The sequence below is a fragment of the Biomphalaria glabrata genome, chromosome 1, assembly GCF_947242115.1.
Source record: "Biomphalaria glabrata chromosome 1, xgBioGlab47.1, whole genome shotgun sequence".
In the NCBI taxonomy this organism is placed as follows: domain Eukaryota; kingdom Metazoa; phylum Mollusca; class Gastropoda; family Planorbidae; genus Biomphalaria; species Biomphalaria glabrata.
Genome location: NC_074711.1, coordinates 64,248,141 through 64,266,852, shown reverse-complemented (window position 1 = coordinate 64,266,852; position 18,712 = coordinate 64,248,141). Strand labels below are relative to the sequence as shown.

The 18,712-nt window shown below is 31.5% G+C and overlaps 1 protein-coding gene and 1 long non-coding RNA gene across 3 annotated transcripts in view; both read left to right on the top strand.

The window, feature by feature from the left end:
• The window catches only part of LOC106053575 (serine/threonine-protein kinase 16-like), a 20,369-nt gene extending 1,657 nt beyond the window's left edge, over nucleotides 1-18,712 (top strand). Inside the window, exons 1-7 of one of the 2 annotated variants that reach the window (XM_013209156.2) lie at nucleotides 5-223; nucleotides 12,753-12,993; nucleotides 13,645-13,784; nucleotides 15,630-15,750; nucleotides 15,847-15,942; nucleotides 16,117-16,241; nucleotides 17,127-18,712. In XM_013209156.2, the coding sequence (XP_013064610.2) occupies nucleotides 147-223; nucleotides 12,753-12,993; nucleotides 13,645-13,784; nucleotides 15,630-15,750; nucleotides 15,847-15,942; nucleotides 16,117-16,241; nucleotides 17,127-17,253 (927 nt within the window). In that variant the 5' untranslated portion in view covers nucleotides 5-146 and the 3' untranslated portion in view covers nucleotides 17,254-18,712. Of the gene's footprint in view, nucleotides 1-4; nucleotides 224-12,752; nucleotides 12,994-13,644; nucleotides 13,785-15,629; nucleotides 15,751-15,846; nucleotides 15,943-16,116; nucleotides 16,242-17,126 lie in introns of those variants that run through there. The other variant, XM_056007774.1, reaches the window with a different exon arrangement.
• On the top strand, nucleotides 4,359-7,625 carry LOC129922307 (uncharacterized). The gene is made up of 4 exons (XR_008774276.1): nucleotides 4,359-4,547; nucleotides 5,768-5,874; nucleotides 6,223-6,291; nucleotides 6,653-7,625. It is a non-coding gene; the product is annotated as an uncharacterized LOC129922307 (long non-coding RNA).

The following is an 18,712-nucleotide window of genomic DNA, read 5'->3' as shown; positions in this document are numbered from 1 at the left end:
ATAATATGTAGATCTAGACACTAGAGTCTATATAGGTCTGTAATCTAGACACACAACATATTGATAGATTTAGATAATATAAGATATCTCTAGATCTATAGACTATAGAGTTAAATGAGTATTATTCTGTTCTTGAAAAAGGAACAATGGGTTGCATCTGTGGCAAAGAGTCTCTTAATATAGAAAACCGAAAATTTAATATCAAACAAAGACTTGGGGAAGGGTAAGCTTTTAGTTTTATTAAGTTTATTTTGTATTTGTTTACTAAACGAAAAGGTCACTAAAATGTGACTAAACCTCTAACTAAACTACTAAACTCAAACTCTTGAAACTGTCTACAGTCTACACGACTAAACCATGGAACTATACTAATGGAACACCAGCTTCGAGATTTTATGATCAGAGTGCCGTCGCGCATCTTTTTTCGCGCACCATACCAATTTGAAAAATCGATGAGGATGCCAAAGAAGAAATTTACTCCGAGAGCCACTTGGATTGACCTTCATTGAGAGTAAAACTTCCCCACACTATATTTTATTAGATCTGTAAAAACTTTATCCGGTATTAGTATACGACACTAGAAACGCTAAATCAGGTTTCTGTTATATTTTCAGAATATGCAGAAAAAAATGCAGATTACAAATATGTAATTTGATTTCCTCGGAGATAAATAGTTTTTAAAATATATATTTTTAAGTTTTATTTCTTATTACCATATATTGTCATTGGAAATACGCCATTTTGGTTTTAAGGCTTAGTACTAGACTATCTCCCTTGAATTACTTGCCAACTTTTTTCTGTTGCTGCTTTGTCTTTCTTTCTAGCAGCTATTAGATCTAATATTAAAATTCATTTAAACTGCAAACAATCTTTTGTACTTTGAAAAATAACTAAAAATCGAAATTAAAATCATGTAGTTAAAGTAATACAACAGACAAAAAAATTAATAGAAAAATAAAAAAATAACTCTAAGCCTAACAAAATATCTTTTATTGGCAAAATAAAAGTAATTAAATAAATAGATACCGGTACCCTGACTTTAAATACATGAAAATAATAGACATTAAATGTTATTTAAGATATTAAAAGCATGCAAGAAAAAAATCAAATAGCCAAATAGATCTAATCTGAATAGATTGTAAGATGAAATATTAATCAACACTTAAAAATTTAGGCTAAAGCATCATACTCCAAGCAGTGGATTTGGCAAAAAACAGTTACATGTGGCCTCTTGTGGTACAACCACATCAAAGTGATTACCATTTGTATGTAAATAGTGTTATGTTGCAGCATATATGGTTGTCTGTGTGAGATAGTATGTATGTGTTTGCATCATGAAATAAAGGTTTTAATAATAGCCATGAGTATTTTGTTTTGTTGTGGTTTGGTGAGAATGTATAGATGTCTCTTTGCAGTAGTGTAGCAGCTGCAAGCATTTCTGCAGTTGTGGCCCATGTTGTATCTTTTTTCATCAGCTCCATATGCTGGAGTTAAAAAAAAAATATGGTAGCTATAAGTACAAGTTCTTTATCCTTCTCTTATTATGTACAGTAACTTATAATCATATTGAATGAAAAACAATGCACAATATAAGAACAAGCAATATCTACAACAAGGTAGAGAAAGTAATGATAGGACTGAAGAGTGGAAGGGAACTCCTTTTATAACAGATTCGGGAAATGTTACAATGACATCACAACACGATATGATCCAACCACGGGAGTTTTTGTCGTACATAACTATCTGTAGAAGCTGGCCAACATTATAGGATACAACCAAGAGAGTTTTGATCGTGACATCGTTATGTTGCGTCACGTTTCAGTCTTAGTCTCATTCGACTAGACCTCAGTTGAACTGCATGTCGGTGAAACGAACCGGCAAAGAAAGCGAAGAAGGATAAATTTTGACAAAGTAAAACACTGTACCTTGCCCTTCTCCCTTTATGAGCATACCAGCGATCCTAGCAGTAGATGACCTAATATGACCACGGCGCCGGCGAAGCTCCGAGCAGGGGAAGGTGATGTTACATCACACCTAGTTCTGCCGTAAAGACAAAGATCGCGTGTGACGGCTGGCGCAGCGAGGGTTTAAAGGTACGTAAGAATAAACGGAGAAAATCGCCACCTGTACGGTACGGCGGGAGAGAAAACTTGCTTTGGACTCCGTAACGGAATGTAATACATGGGCGAGGTGTATCCATGTGAAGAGAAGGGTTGGTAGGTGGAGTCGCTAACCCCCCCCCCCCACACACACACAACTACACATCTTAAACAAATTTAGTGTAATAGGTGAGGAGTTGTTTTTTTAATGAACTCCGAAAGTAAAGATGCATAAATTATCTAAATAGTAGTGTATATGCTTCTTATCTGTTTCTTTATACATTGGCTTTTGTTCCCCACTCTATGCAAAGTAAATTTCAGATTGTGAAACATGATAGTTTAACAGGTGCTACGTAACGTTTAACAAAGACGTTCGTGATCTAGTTACACTCGACCTATCCTCCCTCCAAGAGAGGTGGAGCCAGAGGTAGTGGTAAGAGTTATAAACACAGACATTAGTCCTATCTGATCATAAAACACACGCCAAACAATCTCTGGTAGACAGTAGACTCCACTCAGAAGACCTCACGGCGAAAGAGAAAGGGACACTGATATGTGTCAGCTTCATAAAATTCTTTCTCTTCGTGGTGTGATTTTACGAAAATAGAGAGCGCTTAAAATTCGTTAGAAATGTATAGATCTAACTGTAGTCTTAATCATCAACAGATAAACATAAAAGTATTATTTCTTATAGTAATAAGTTTCCCGTACTAGATCTATATCATTTATTGTCATTGCTCTCAAAAGATCACTAAGTCATAATGCATAATTTTGTTCAAAAAATAATAATAATTAAACATAACATGTATATCTAGATGCGTGTTTCATTTCATTTAATTCATGCATATTTGTTTTATATTAATTATAGATCTAATTGTTAACATATATTTTTTAATTAATAATTTCATAAGTAGAAAAAAAGAAGAAACAACAAGTTCATCAATTTATTAATAACATTTTATTTAGACCTTCATTTCAGTAAATACACTTAAAAAATCATAAGTTGACAGCATAAGAACAAAAACTCTCTTTAAAAAAAGTTATAGAAAGTTCAATATAGGTAAGGGAGATAAATATGCTTAACAAACAACATGGTGGTCGGCAAAGGTATCTGCGTATCTGAACTATTACCCTTTATCCATTTTCTGACTATCTGATTATAATCTGATAAAATAGATACAATTTGCCTGAATAATGGATCGTCACAAAAGATTTTTTTTTAAGGCCACTTCGTTAAAATAGGTGTTTCCAGTACTTCCTCATTTGGGTATTTTACACAAAATCTGGAATTTTTTTTATGTACATGTCATTTTTATCATCTGTCCCGCTCAACCAAACCATCCACTTTTCCCGGTCACCAATGTTCTTAACAAGATATCAAGAGAGAGAGGCTGGTCCATTATTTGCGTAGTCCAGCCAGCTTTTTTTTTAGACAACCTTTTTTCGTTCTCTCTCATGAAGGATATGTTTGAAAATTAGTCTTACAAAATACAATTCCAAACCAACTCATGCAGTTATCGTCTTTTCACAGTATTGAGGAGTCATCCTTTTTGCTAGCCAGAGTGTTAATTGGCAAAAGTGAAAAATTCATTTTGTTTAATTTTTTAAAGTAAATATTCATAACTATATCTTTTATATAATAATATATTTTTAAAATAATAATCTTTTATATAGACATGCTTTAATAGATCTAATAAATGATTAACTCGGACCTACCAATATGGGTATATAAATACTTAAATCTGGGTATTTAAAATTTCGAATGCGAATTTTTTAAAAACCGAACTTATATTGATCTAGATCTCTTGTATAATATCTAGAATAATATAGATCTACAACACCTAGACTAAAGTTAAAGACTAAGGTCTAGATTTATTTAACGTTTTAAAAAAAATCAATAAGTCTAATATAGACAGTCATGAGATCCACTCTATTTTATCTAGATCTAGACCATACATGAGATCAATAATTGTCAATATGAATATTTATAGAATAGATCGAGTCTAGAGTCTAGATCTATCGATCATCTAATGATCTAGTCTGTCTAGATCTATAGCTATACTTACTTACTATTAGTATTATACACTTTTACAGTATATGAGTATACTCATACGAGTCATACTGGCTATACTATAGTATAGACACTATAGTTAGTATAGTTAATACTTTTTAATAGTAGATCTAGATCTATAATCTATCAATTCTATCTAAATCTAGACTTCACTTTCACATTACATTCACACGAATATTGATACAGACAGTGAATGAAACGAATGCAGTGGTTATACTGATTATACTTTAAGTGACGATACTACTTATAGATCTACCAGTTGATAAAAATCATCATCATAGATAATAATCTACATCTATAATCATAGTGCCCTTTATTTAGTCAATATAGTCAAGTCAAGATAGTGGAACGTAAACTCGAAGGTTTAATACAATACGGTATGAGTCTATGAGTTAGTATAAGATCTAATTATTTTGTTACTTTGTATGTGACAGTATGTCAATGTCTCAATTAAAATAATTAATATCATCAGCCATATCATTTTAAATATTTAAAAAGTAGACATAGATTTTTATTATATTATAAATAGATAGATTAGATCTACATATAATTTTACAAACTTTAGAAATGATTGATTTTATTTTTTATTGATAAGCCTTCTAGACTAGATTGTCTAGATCTAGCATCTCTAGGTAGACTCTAACATGTAGATTGTAGATCTTTGAATTGGATCGATATTCACCTTCCTAAATTGTCTCTAAAGTATGTAGCTGATTTGAGAGGCCCAACGAGGCAAGACGAGTCTTTTAGTACTATGTCTCTTGATCTATCTAGTAGGCCTACTAAGCTAGTGCATTAGCCATAGTGTAGTCAAATCTTGAAAACTAGTCTTCTAGATCTAAGCTTCTAGAATAATTAGATCTAGATCCAGTTTAGATTTAGAATATAAAAGTTTTTACTACCTAAAATACTAAATCTACTGATCTAAATTCTAGATATATAGATCCAGTTCAGATTAGGATATAAAAATATTCCACTAGCTAAAACTCTAAATCTACTGATCTATACTTAATATGTTAGATATTATATGACATCTACAAAAATTATTATTAAGATATAATTATAGATTCTAGACTAGTTATATATGTACATAAAATATATAAATAAAAGATAAAATTTATGCAGGCCTAGGTCCCATAAATTTATAATTGATCCAGATCTATCAGTAAAAGTTACCTTCGATTGGCAGTTTTACCCAATCTAATCTATACAAGACAATTTATAATCCATGCCTTGCCTACACCCCATACATATTAAATAATAGTTTCCATTCCATGCCATACCCAGACCCATGAGTTCATGAAATAATAAATGATGTGGTGTCAAGTTGGATCTATCCCCTGAAATTCAGTACTTTAATATAAAACTCACATATCTAGTTAATTATTTGCTATGACACTCTGATAAACTTGGACTTGTGTGATACATATATGTTTCTTATCAGATTTAATTAATGAAGTTTTGGTGCATTTTAACCAGTAATAAGGCTACAAAAGTAGCATCAGGTGTATTCTAACCATTGGTATTTTTCCTGGCAACATTTCTATTCTAGTCTGTGATAAATTATAAATAAAAAAAAATGTTTGTAATGTTTCAGTTATTAACAAGTAGAACCATGGCAACCAGTTCTGATGATGTACCAGAATGGCTCAAGGATCATACTTATACTATTTCTACTCTCTGGGCATCCATTCAATATTTAATGTAAGTACTACTATACAATTTTTATTTTAGTTATCTAATAGATGTTTTATGAATTGTGTGATTTTCATGGTCAAGCAACATCCAAATATCTGGGATGGAATTTAACATTTTTCTCTAGTTTTTTTTAATTTATAACACTCTTAAGCACATTCATCTTTCATGAATGCCTAATATACCTTGGCTGTTGTGCAGGCCATTCCTTTACAATAAACTGTTTGATGAAATTAGGCAAAATTGTCTGATAATTTGTATGTTTGATACAACAACGTTTTCAATTTAATAATATTATTTTTTAATTTTAATGTTTTCAAAAGAAATTAACCAATATGCCTAATTGTATAATTACAGTTATGTTTGGAAATGCAAGAAAAAGGCATGCATTCCTGAAAAGTCAATGATTGGTTGCACCTCTTAAAGGTAAGGTACGGCAATTTTTCCCATGTACTTTTCTCATAAGCTGAAGTACTTGTATTTTTGAAAAACTAGTTTTCCATGAAAATATAAATCATAATATATGTTATAGTTGCTTTTAGATTAGTTCAATGTGCATCAAATTAACTGAACATCTGCCTTCACCTATAGTGATAATTCATAACTATTAAGGTCAGGGCCATGTCTACACATTAACGCAGTAGCTCCTTTTAGGTACAGACTATTTTTAGAATGGCAAAATTATATAACTATAATTAATAACATATATACGTTTAGCATGGTCAACACATATGTCACACATATTTTTTTATTTTTTTTAAATCCTTTTATTTATTTTTATAACTAGATAACTTTCTGTTATGAGAAAAGATGATATTCTTGGACTCCTGCATAGCACCACCAGAAAGGAAAATCCCATCATGTTGCAAAATAAAAGTCTTGGACCAATTTTAATTTAAGATATATATATATTATACTGTAAGCTGTATACATATTTATGTATATCCTGTCATTCAGCCAACAGGTTTGGATTTAGTATTTCTTTAAATCTGTTTGATATTGTACTTGAAAACTATTAATCTGAGCCCCATTAAAACAAGAGGGAGTGCAGTGGATGAGTGGTAAGGGAAATTTTACTTTTTTAAAATTAAAATAAGAATCTAACAAAAGTTAACATATAAAATATGGTGCATTCTCCTTAAAACTAAAACCTGGTGCAAAGGTTTAAAATGTTGGCAAAAAAAAAAGCAACATCAATTAAATATTCTTAATTCCCTTTGCAAAACTTACTGAGAAGAACATGCATGTTGTTCCCTCATAAGTTTCTTGACAGAGGAAATCTTGTTTATATTAGATTTGAATTAAGCAAATTAAGAAAAAAAATATAATCATTATTTCAAATGGTTTTATCTAAACCTTATGAATTATTTTTCAGTTATAAGTATATTGAAATGAATGGATAATCATGAAATCGTTAAATAATTGCTGCTATCATTCCATTGACTAAAGAACCATAATTTTTTTTTTAATTAATTTCAAAATGATTTTTTTCAAGCAGAGTTCACATAGATCTTGAGTGAAATTTTTCTTTTTTTGACTAATGCTTCAATTTTATTGTATCATTAGTTTTTTATTTTTATTACCCAGAATATTTTAAAAATGAGTACACTATTTTCATGTAATAATGTAACTTGGTATTCACACATCAAAATATGCTATAATCTTTAGGCCATATAGATTTGTATAAATATAAATTAACTTGCTTAAATACATTGTAAATGTATATTGTTTGGATAAGAATAAAGTTTTTCTGTAGACAATTATTGTTCAAGATTTGTTGATGCTCCTGCTTAATAAATTATATATATATACAGGTCATTAGTTTTAACACACTACTGACACAAGAAAAACTGGTCGCCCCCACTTCCATTACATAGATGTAATAAAACGTGACCTCAAATCAGTGAACATCAATACTGACAATTGGGAAGACATAGCTTTAGACCGCAACAGATGGAGAGACAGTGACCAAGAAAGCTATGGACAGTGAAAGTACATAGGTCTCAGCTCAGGAAGAAAAACGTTTTTGTACAGTCCGAAAAACGGCCAACTCCTCTACCACCGAAGCAAAAGCCACCTTAACCTGTGCTATCTGTGGACGGGAGTGTCTCCAAAATAGGGCTCCACAGCCACATGAGGAAGTGTGCTCTGAGATGAAACCTTAGTCTTTCTACGACTGAAGGATGCCAATGATGACGATACAGGTCATTAGTTTTAACACGTCTGATAATAAATGACAGTACAAGTTATTGAATGAAAATTTGTCATTATTTCAGGTGCTTTAGGCCTACATCAATGTGAGGTACCAGTACTTTGATTGTGTCATATAACAATTTAAAGTAACATTTTGAAATGAATAGTGTGTAATACATTTAAGTGATGGGCTGTGATCTGCATGAATTGAGAGCTGATCATGTATTGAATTTGTGTTTTTGATCTTTACTTCAAGTAAATGTTAATGAACAATTAATTTTTAATGAATAAATAATTTAAAAATAAATACAAAGAAACCATAAACATCTTCTTTATTTTAATAATTTTTTTTTCATCAGAACAGAATTTCCAACTTTGCATTCTTAAAATAAAATATAATTTATTTAGAGTAGAGTCAGAACACAAAATCATAGTTTTGAAATTAAGTAAATTAAGTTTTAGAAGCTGTGATCTCTTATAAACATTTGTATATAGACTACACACAATTTAATTATTATTTTTCATCAAATTGCAGGAACTAGTACATGTACTTATGCATATTTGACAATTAAAAACCTTAGTCAATGAAATAGTAATACTAGTAAATGAGATAAAAGTAAACTAAATATCATCAATGCTATTGAAGCCACACTTGTTTCTTTTTATCTTGTTTGGTGGACTGCAATTAAAGTTGCTATTAATTTTACTGATTGTCTTAGCTGAAATGCCAGTGTCGTCTCTTTGAATCCTAAGCTAATTTTCTTGGTTAATGGAAGTCCAGATGTTTGGAGTTTCATTTTAAACACCTATATATTCCGAAATGGCCTTCCGATAGGCAAAACCTATTTACCTAACATGTCATATGCACTTAAAGAGGTACCACAGAAATGCTTTAAAGACAAGCTTAGGCGCCAACTTGCTTTAACTCACATAGAATAAGAGAGCACCTGGTTGCATACAGCTTCAGAACGAGACAGCTGGAGGTCACTTACAAAGGTGTGGTATACACCAATAAAAATTAATTGCCGAGGGTAGACGGCAAAAAGAAAAAAAACAACTGATTCTACCACAGGTGGACAATGGTTATGCCTGTGCTCAGTGTGGCATAATATGTAGGTCACAGCTGGGGCTGAGTAGCCACTGGAAACATAGCATTCCTCATAAGTCTTTGGAATCAAAGACAAGCCTATCATTTTTGTAGAATAGTTTGTAGCTTCTGTAAATGCATGAAATGCCGTCACAAATGACACAAGTCCTCTGTGAGTTTGATCATAGTTTGATGGATTATAAACATCTTACTTCTTTGCCTTATATTAAATGGTCCTTCTGTCTGTTCCACTAGGTACTTGCGTTTATCTAAATATCATTGATATATCGTAACATGTCATCAAAATAAAAACTAGAATCTCTGCAACTGGTTTACAAGTCAGAAGTCATCAATAACACTTGCCATTTAAAAAAAACAACAATTTAGATTACTGATTAGTCAAATTAGTGACTGATTATTCGATTCATTTAGGCCTATAATTTTTTTTTATGTGAATATATAATGATCCTTTACACTTTGTGACTTTACTAGTAGATCTATACTTTGGAGTAGACTTGTTTGTTGAGCTAAAGTCGGAAGTACACATTGAATTTTACTGTGATCTAGTAATGATCTAGTCAAATGTAGTGTTCTACTCTACTAGTACTAGATGTAGAGTGTAGAGTCTAGTAGTAGAGAGAGTAGGCCTATCTGTCATATCGTGATCAGTAGGTGGCTGAAGTTTTATAAATCTATTCCATGACAAAAACCCTGGCTAGATTTAGATCTACTGGTCTAGACATCTAGATCTAACTAGAATTAAACTAGAAAACTGAATTAGAGAAGAAGCTTTCTGGATCTAGATCTAGAACTAGAATCTATATATTACTAATATTAGATCTAGTTGCGTCAAACGCTTAATTTTTGGTTGTTGTTTTTAATAAATGCACATAAAATACATTGTATTTTGGCAATAAAAATACCCAGTTGGTAGTCAAGTAATTCTAATAATTAATTAATGAATGACTCTATCAGTATTTGTTTTAGATCTTTCAGATTCATATGACTTATTATTTATACTTATTTTATATCATTTGTCCAAGAAAATCTAGCTCTAGATCTATTTCATTTTAGATTAGGCTATAGTTGTTTTTTGTTTTTTTTGTTGTTTTTTTTTGTCATTTTATTTAGGCTACAATATTATCAAGATTAACTTTTTCTTTGTTTCCCACGAGACGTGTATGCCTATAGCCTAGTCCTTTCGATAATAAAAAAAAAACAATTAGAAATGCGTAGCTTGGAGTGTCAAAACTGTATTAGGCCTCCTATTTTTATTTCGTGCAATTTAGTATATCGTAACAAATACGCATTTAGCGGAACGGTAGACAGGTCTTCATCCAGATTTAGTGTAAATAAACCAAACACAGAAACACTGAAAGATTGTATTTTCGGAATTTAGATTCTATTTTTTGGAAAATAAGTGGCATTTTATAGGGTGATCGAAAAAAATAACTTTTGTGACGATCTCTTATTCAGGGAAATTGTATCTATTTTATCAGATAGTCAGAAAATGAATAAAGTTTTTACAGATCTAATAAAATATAGTGTGGGGAAGTTTTACTCTCAATGAAGGTCAATCCAAGTGGCTCTCGGAGTAAATTTCTTCTTTGGCATCCTCATCGATTTTTCAAATTGGTATGGTGCGCGAAAAAAGATGCGCGACGGCACTTCGACTCTCTTTGTCTTTGTAAAAAACTCGAAGCTGGTGTTCCATTAGTATAGTTCCATGACTAAACTTTAACATATTTAAATTAAAGTTAGTTTGAAAACAAATAACGTGGCCAGCACAATGACCTACCGGCTACCGGGCCTTTACTGTTCCCCACTAGATTTAAGATTGTCACTAGATCATATTTCATATATTCTAGTGTAGTCTATGACTATGTAGTCTATATAAATTATAAATAGAATGTATATAATATTAATATTTATATATTATAATATATTAATATATATAATATATAATATGTAATATTCACTTATAATATTGTAATCTAGATCTCTAGAAAACTAGACTAAATGTCAGGTAGTATGAGGTAGCCTACTCTTTATTTAGAGTTAAGAGTACTTTAACTTTAGTCTTTAGACAGTTTCTAAAAGTGTAAAGTTTATAGTTTAAAGCTGGGTGGATGTCTCAGAGGCGCGCTAAACATTAAAAATCACAGTCTTCATCAGGATTTAAATCTGGCCCTTCAAAAACAGAAGCCTCATGAGATAATCATGAAATATTTTATAAGTCTAGTCCAGTCTAGATTTATAATATAAATACTATATATACATATATAATATATATATATGAGTATAAATACAGTACTAGCATGCTAGATCTATTATATGATATAAAAAAGTCTTGAAATTGAGTTCAGAAAAAGAAATATCAAAGAAATATATTTTATAGATCTATATAAAACACATTTGAGAGTTTTTTCATTGGAAAAAGTAAGGAAACTTAATTATTTAATGAGCACTATACTTACTATGTTTTCAATATTCTTTAACAGCAAGTACACAAATATAAGAAGACTATCAAAAACGTGTAGATTTGAACAACTTGACGACAGTTTAATTAGAGACATAGTAGTTCATAGTTTGGCAATGTATTAGCTATTGCAACTTCAAATATTAAAATTAAATAAGATTAATTGATGCAGTCAAAGTTCACAAAACATTGATGAGCAGATGTGTTGACTAATGATGTGATGTTGAACACAGATAATGGTTGCTTAATATCGACTCAGCTTAGCAATTAGGGTTGCATATTGACAATGTTATTGTATTTGAGAAAGGTATTTCTGTTGTTTCTGGAATTAGCCTAGTATACAGTATAAAAAAAACAGCATGGAGGTCTGTATGAGCGGTGGGAGAATGACTGGGATAACAGAGAGGACATACAATAAAGTAAAAAATAATTGGTGCAGAGTAAATGTAGTATTGAAAATCACTCTGGAACTACAGTGGAAGATGTAGTTGCTATTATTTTATGTAGTGGTGGCACCAATTCATAAGCTTTGTGTGGTAGTGGCATATCTCTCACAATACAAGTGGTGGGAGAAAAGGCAAGTGGAATGCTTTTTGGACTTGGCAAAAAAATAACCAGCTAGCAGAAGAAAGGCTAGATGAGAGGATCGTAAAAACAGAAACTCATTCCCATCTCTACCATTTACCTTCTTAAAATAAATGAATATAAAAGTATTAAATATTTCTGAACTTTTTTTTTAAGTAAAGCTTACTTATATGCTTAATCATGTGTCAATGGCTTAACCTTTTTCTGGTATTTGCAGGAAAAATAATATCTTATTGAATGATAAATGTAATGCACAAGTACTTTTGCACAATTCTGCAGTTCATAATTATTTGTTAAAATTTATTATCTTGCAGTGTCAGTAGCGAGCACTTAGGGAAACAATGACTCGAATTTGACATGCATTAAAATTATGCTTCTTCCATGCATTGAAATAAGTGTGATTTAGCTATTAATATCTGCTGCTAATTAATATTCAACTATACTTAGCTTTATTTCAATATTAAAATTTCTTGTAATCGCATTCAAATGACTTCTTGAAGCATCACATTTACATTATTTTGTTTCTATATTTTTATTTTGCAGAGGCTTCAGCTATGTTGATCTTGTTGAAGATGCCCAGACTCATAAATCCTATGCTCTGAAAAGAATATTGTGTCACTCAAAGGAAGAAGAGCATATTGCATTACAGGAAGTGCATATAATGAGAGAACTTGACCATCCTAATATAATTCCTTTGGAATGTTATTCCATTCACAAAGTTGGAATTCAGACAAAAGCAGTTGATATTACTTTTGAAGTTTTTGTTGTGATTCCTTATTATAGGGTGTGTATTAAATTCTTTTTTAAATGGTAAAATATTACTTTTTCAAAGCTATTTTTTATCTCTTTTACCATAATTATAATAATATATATATAATTATACACAGACTAGTCATACTTTTAATACTTTACTGCCGATCTGGGGGTCTATAAGATAAGATAAACATGAAATATGTTCTATAATATGAACTTATATTTGGAGAGTAACAAATATAGATACAGACAAGCATTCACCAACAATGGCATGTGACATAAAATAGATGTTAGATTTCCAAAGACAATTTCTAACTACAGATTGTGAGGAAGCAACCCAGCGAACACTGATAAAACAAAAATTTTAAAAAAAATTAAATGGGGCTAGATTGGACATACAATACAAAAAACAACAGAAAATATTGCAAAACAGGCTCTGGACTGGAATCCACAGGGGAGGATTAAGGCTGGGAGACCAAAGAAAACTTATAGGAGGTCAGTAGAACAAAAAGCAGACAACAGGATGGACTTAAATGAGGTGAATGACCCAGAACAGCCAAGCGACCTAGTAATGTTGTGGCCCTATGCTCCACTGGAAGTCAAAGGGATTATGTAAGTCGTATTCATGATAGGCATTTATAGTTTATGTGATAGCGCTTATATTTTTTTTTTTTATAAACAGAAAGGGACCTTGCAGAATCGTATTGACACCATGAAACTTAAAGGAGAACACTTTAATGAAGATATGATCTGGAAACTAATGCTAGGTATATGTCAAGGAATAAAAGCAATACATGACCACAAACCTCCATATGCTCATAGGTAAGACAAATGATGTGCTTTGTAATTAGGCAATCTTCTGATTTCAATGCAATAAGAAAAAAAAAAGTAGTTTTCTTTTTTTTTAACCTTAGCACTTTCTATACATAAGTTTAGTAGATATTTTTTATATAAAAAAAGACAAATTCTTGTATTTAGTTATGGAACATGGTGACCAAATAAGTGAAAGATGTTATCCAAGGTTTCCTTTTTTTAATTTTATAATCTGCAATCAAAGAAAAAGACTACACCTTCTTCTGGCAAGGCAAAGCCGAAAGTGATCTGGGATCCACAATTCAAGATGACCTGTCTCTAGAAGAGGAGATAAAAAAACGCATAGGGAAGGCTGCCTCGACCTTCGCTAGACTCAGGCCAAGAGTTTGGGAAAACCAGAAGCTCACTACATTGACCAAATTGGAAGTCTACAAGGCATACGTTATGAGTACACTGCTGTATGGCAGTGAATCATGGACCAAAGCAAGAGAGAAAATAAAACTCATTCCATTTGCGATGTCTCCATAGGATCTTTAAAATCACATGGAAAGAAAATGTGTGCAATACCGAGATCCTTGCGCAAACAGGTATTCCCAGTATCTTTACAGCCCTCAGACAATGCCGCTTGCACTGGCTTGGACATGTTCGCTGGATGGAGGACAATCGCATTCTGAAAGTCATCCTCTATGGACAACTCGTGAATGGCTCAAGAAAAACTGGTCGCCCCCATCTCCATTACACAGATGTAATAAAACGGGACCTCAAATCAGTGAACATCAATACTGACCATTGGGAAGACATAGCTCTAGACCGCACCAGATGGAGAGAGACAGTGACCAAGAAAGCTATGGACAGTGAAAGAACATGGGTCTCAGCTCAGGAAGAAAAACTTACAATACGAAAAATGGCCAGCTCCTCTACCACCAAAGCAAAAGCCACCTAACCTGCGATATTTGTGGACGGGAATGTCTCTCCAAAATAGGGCTCCACAGCCACATAAGGAAGTGTGTGAGATGAACCATAGTCGTTCTACGACTGAAGGAGGCCAACAAATAATCTGCAAAAGTCATCAGGATTTATATAAATACTTAGCTTCACATAACTCTAATAAGTCTTTGAGTTTAAAAATTAATGACGAATGCAGTACTTCATGTGGCTACGCAGCCTCAGTTGTGACCTACATATTAAATCTCATCTGTAACATAAGAATTAAGATGACGAATTATTGTCTCAATGATAAATTAAATCATATTGTTTATGTCAAAATTTGTTATTTTGATTCCTTATTCAAAGGGAGCATTTACAGTAAAACATCCTTAGAATAAATGCTCAGTCATAACCCATTGAGTTTCTTCTATTTAATAATCATTATAATCCTTTTTACAAACATCATTTAGAAACATTTCTATCATCACAATAAGCAGTGGGCCAAATGGACACACTGAGTGTTGTTGTTTTTTTTACCAGTGGTCCCTGGCCAGCCGAAAATATATAATTAAGCTAGCAGGAAATTCACACCTTATTCTTATTGTAGCAACTAAAATTAGCTTATTTGGTACAGTTCTTGAAATTTACAACAGGCTGGTAGTCTGCAGGAAACTTCACACCTAATATTTTTAGTAGAACAAGATAATTGAAAAGTGTAAATTGTAGTGTACCTTGAAAATAAAGTGTGAAGCTTATAGCCTTACTTATACAAAAATTGAAACTCATTAAGAGAATTAAATACAGTAATTTGTAAAAACAAATTACAATACATAAAGTTTTCTTAGAGAAATAATATTAAGATTTTGTCACACATTTTTTTTAAATTCCAGAATGTTCTGCTGCAATTATTTTATTTTTTTCTTTCAGAGATATTAAACCAGACAATGTGATGACAGAAGAGGATGGAACTCCAGTTGTTATGGACCTTGGTTCTGCTGCCCCTGCTCAGTTAGAAATTAAGACTGCTCGTGAAGCATCCTCATTACAAGTATTGTATTTTTAAGCATCTTTTTCCCATAAGACTTACAGCTGCAATACTTGTTAATGAGTGTTTTTAACTATGATTTAGTCTTTAAATTGACAGGATCTTGCAGCAGAAAGATGTTCCATGTTATACAGAGCCCCTGAATTATTTACTGTTGAAACCAATACTTCAATTGATGAACGGACAGATATCTGGGTAAATATTGTTACTTTTTTATCCAAATCATTTAATTTTTTTTTTTATTTTTTAAAAATAAATTTACTGTTGAAACCCAAAATTCAATTGATGAATGGACAGATATCTGGAATAAATGTTACTTTTTTAGTTTATCCAAATCAATTCATTTTTATAAATTACTTTTTTTTTTAGTCTTTGGGATGTGTTCTTTATGCGTTGGCTTACTTGGAATCACCCTTTGAAGCTGCTTACCAGAGAGGTGACAGCTTAGCTTTGGCAACAATGGCTGGGAAAATTAATTTCCCTGAAAATTCAAGGTAAAATATTTTATATCTTACAATGATTTTTTTTTTCAGCTTTGTGGAAACTTCTGGGTGAGTGGGTGGAATCTGGACATGGATCTTGAAAATATCTCTAACGATTTTCCTAGAAATTTTAAAGTTTCTGTATATTGTTGGGAAAAGAATTACTAGCTTGTTGGCCACACTGGAAAAACTCTAGTTTGACTGTTGTTAGTGTTTTAAGTATAACAAGAAATAAATTTAAATTTGACTAAAAAAAAGTTCCCCTTTTAGACCTTGTGGGCAGATGATGTAAAGGTCATCTGTTTCTGTGGCCTACGGTTAACAAGGGTGTCATGTGGCCAGCACAACGACCAACCGCCCTTACTTTTCCCCAACTAATGTCAGGTACCCATTAAGCTGGGTGGACTCAGAGGCGTCCAAGATCCCAAAATTAAAAATCCCAGTCTTCACCAGGATTCGAACCCCGGTCCCCGGTTTGGAAGACAAATGCTTTACCGCTCAGCCACTTTAAATTTGACTAGAGAACAAAAAAATTTATCTTGAGCAGACTGTACTTCTTCTGATATTTCCGCATTCCTTGAAGAGTTTAATAAATTAATGTTGAGGAAAATTGTGTGCATTATCTTCTAAGTCTAGATCTAAAACCTATCATTGGAATATTATGAGGTCTAGATCTATACATTTGCTTAACCTGGATTCTTTCTTGGAATGGGGTGGGATAAAAAAATCTCCATTGTTTTTAAACCAACATTCATTAGTTATTAAAAGAAACAAAAATCACTCTAAAAATTGTATAAAAGAGGGAATGTCTTTTTTTTTTTTTAATATTTTAAATGTTTTTCTTGTTTTAAAAAAAAGCATACATATTGAAAAACTTTTTTTTTAACTTTTATTTAGTTACTCGTCAAACATTCCAGAAATAATTTCATGGATGCTGAAACCAAAAGCATGTGAAAGACCTTTCATTGATCAAGTTATAGAGAGAATTAAAGGTGTGCAGCATATGGATGAAAATCGTGTTTAATATGACCCAATACTTTACAAAGTGGCATCACATAGACTACTGTTTTAAAACAATGAAGTGCATTGAGTTCTTCAGTAAATGACAGGTTTCAATGAAAGTTTTTTCGTCTCTGCTCATGGCAAATCAGAAAATGAATTTTAAATTAATGCATAGAGAAAATACTTTTTTTTAAATGTTTTTTTGCAATTGTTATTTTTTTTTAACCTTGTTTATTATATTACCAGATGACCTGTTTTATAGGTCTAACTTATTGGATTACTTTACAAAATTGTCTTTAATTTATACAAAAGTTTCCTTGCACAAAAACAGAGCATATTTTTAGACAGACATTTTACTACTATCCTGAAAGAGCAAACATTTTTAAATTTTCATATATTGTACATGTACATCAAAATGTACACTATAAAATTTATCTTGGTAAATTAAAGAGTCATTTATTAGCTTTCCTATTATTATTTTTAAAAATTTCACTTGTTAAAAAAAATTCATTCTCCAGATAAGTCTAAAAATATGCCCTGGTAAAATAAAATGGCTGCATTACAAGTATTATTTGTAATCTCAATCTGTTGTGAGATAAAAGGAGATGTACGCTTGAACTATATTGTATATTTTGCCAATGTCAATGCCTTACAATGTTAATTCCTTTCAGTGTACACATAATTTTGATATGTACAATTCCTCATCATTGGGACCACATACACATGCTATAAGTTTGCTGTATTGGTTTTGAATTTATAAAATTCTGTGAATATTTCTTTAGTAATTTCTTTATTCCTATTTAGTCCATTGCAGCAAGTTTGCTTCATTTTTGCATCTTGTAACGAAATGATCTGATAAAAAAAATTTCTATAGTGACATATATAGTCAGATCTACTTTAATGGACCACCAGTTGATTTGAATGAATAATTAAAAAATGAAACAAATCCATTTAAATGTTTACTTTTAGCATATTCCAGTTAAACAGCTTTGGCGTCGCCAGTAGCCAATATAAATTTATAAATCTTTATGCAAAATGATTATGGTTAATTGTTGTTAAAACAATTGTAGAAATTTTCTGGCTGATAGTTATGAAAAATAAGCAGAGTCTATTCAGAACTGTTTTTCATTGTGGTTTTGAACCTTTTGTCTCAGCTATGTATATGGACATGTTCACTCACAAGTTTTTGTGCAATGATGAAAATCAAAGACTATGATGCTCCATTGATTATTCACATTGTAACTACCTTGCTGCTCTGAAAAATTAAATGTTTGTGTTAAATTGAACCCCAATGAAAAGAACATTTCAAATCACATGTACAAAGATCCTTCACAGGTAATAATTAATAAGAATGTCTATATTCACAGTGACATTTCACTACCCCAGTAGTAAATATTGGATGTCCAGTCTTTTAACATACCTTACATTTTTACCTAAGCAGACCAGTCAGTTATTATTAAAAAAAAAAAAAAAAAAAAAAA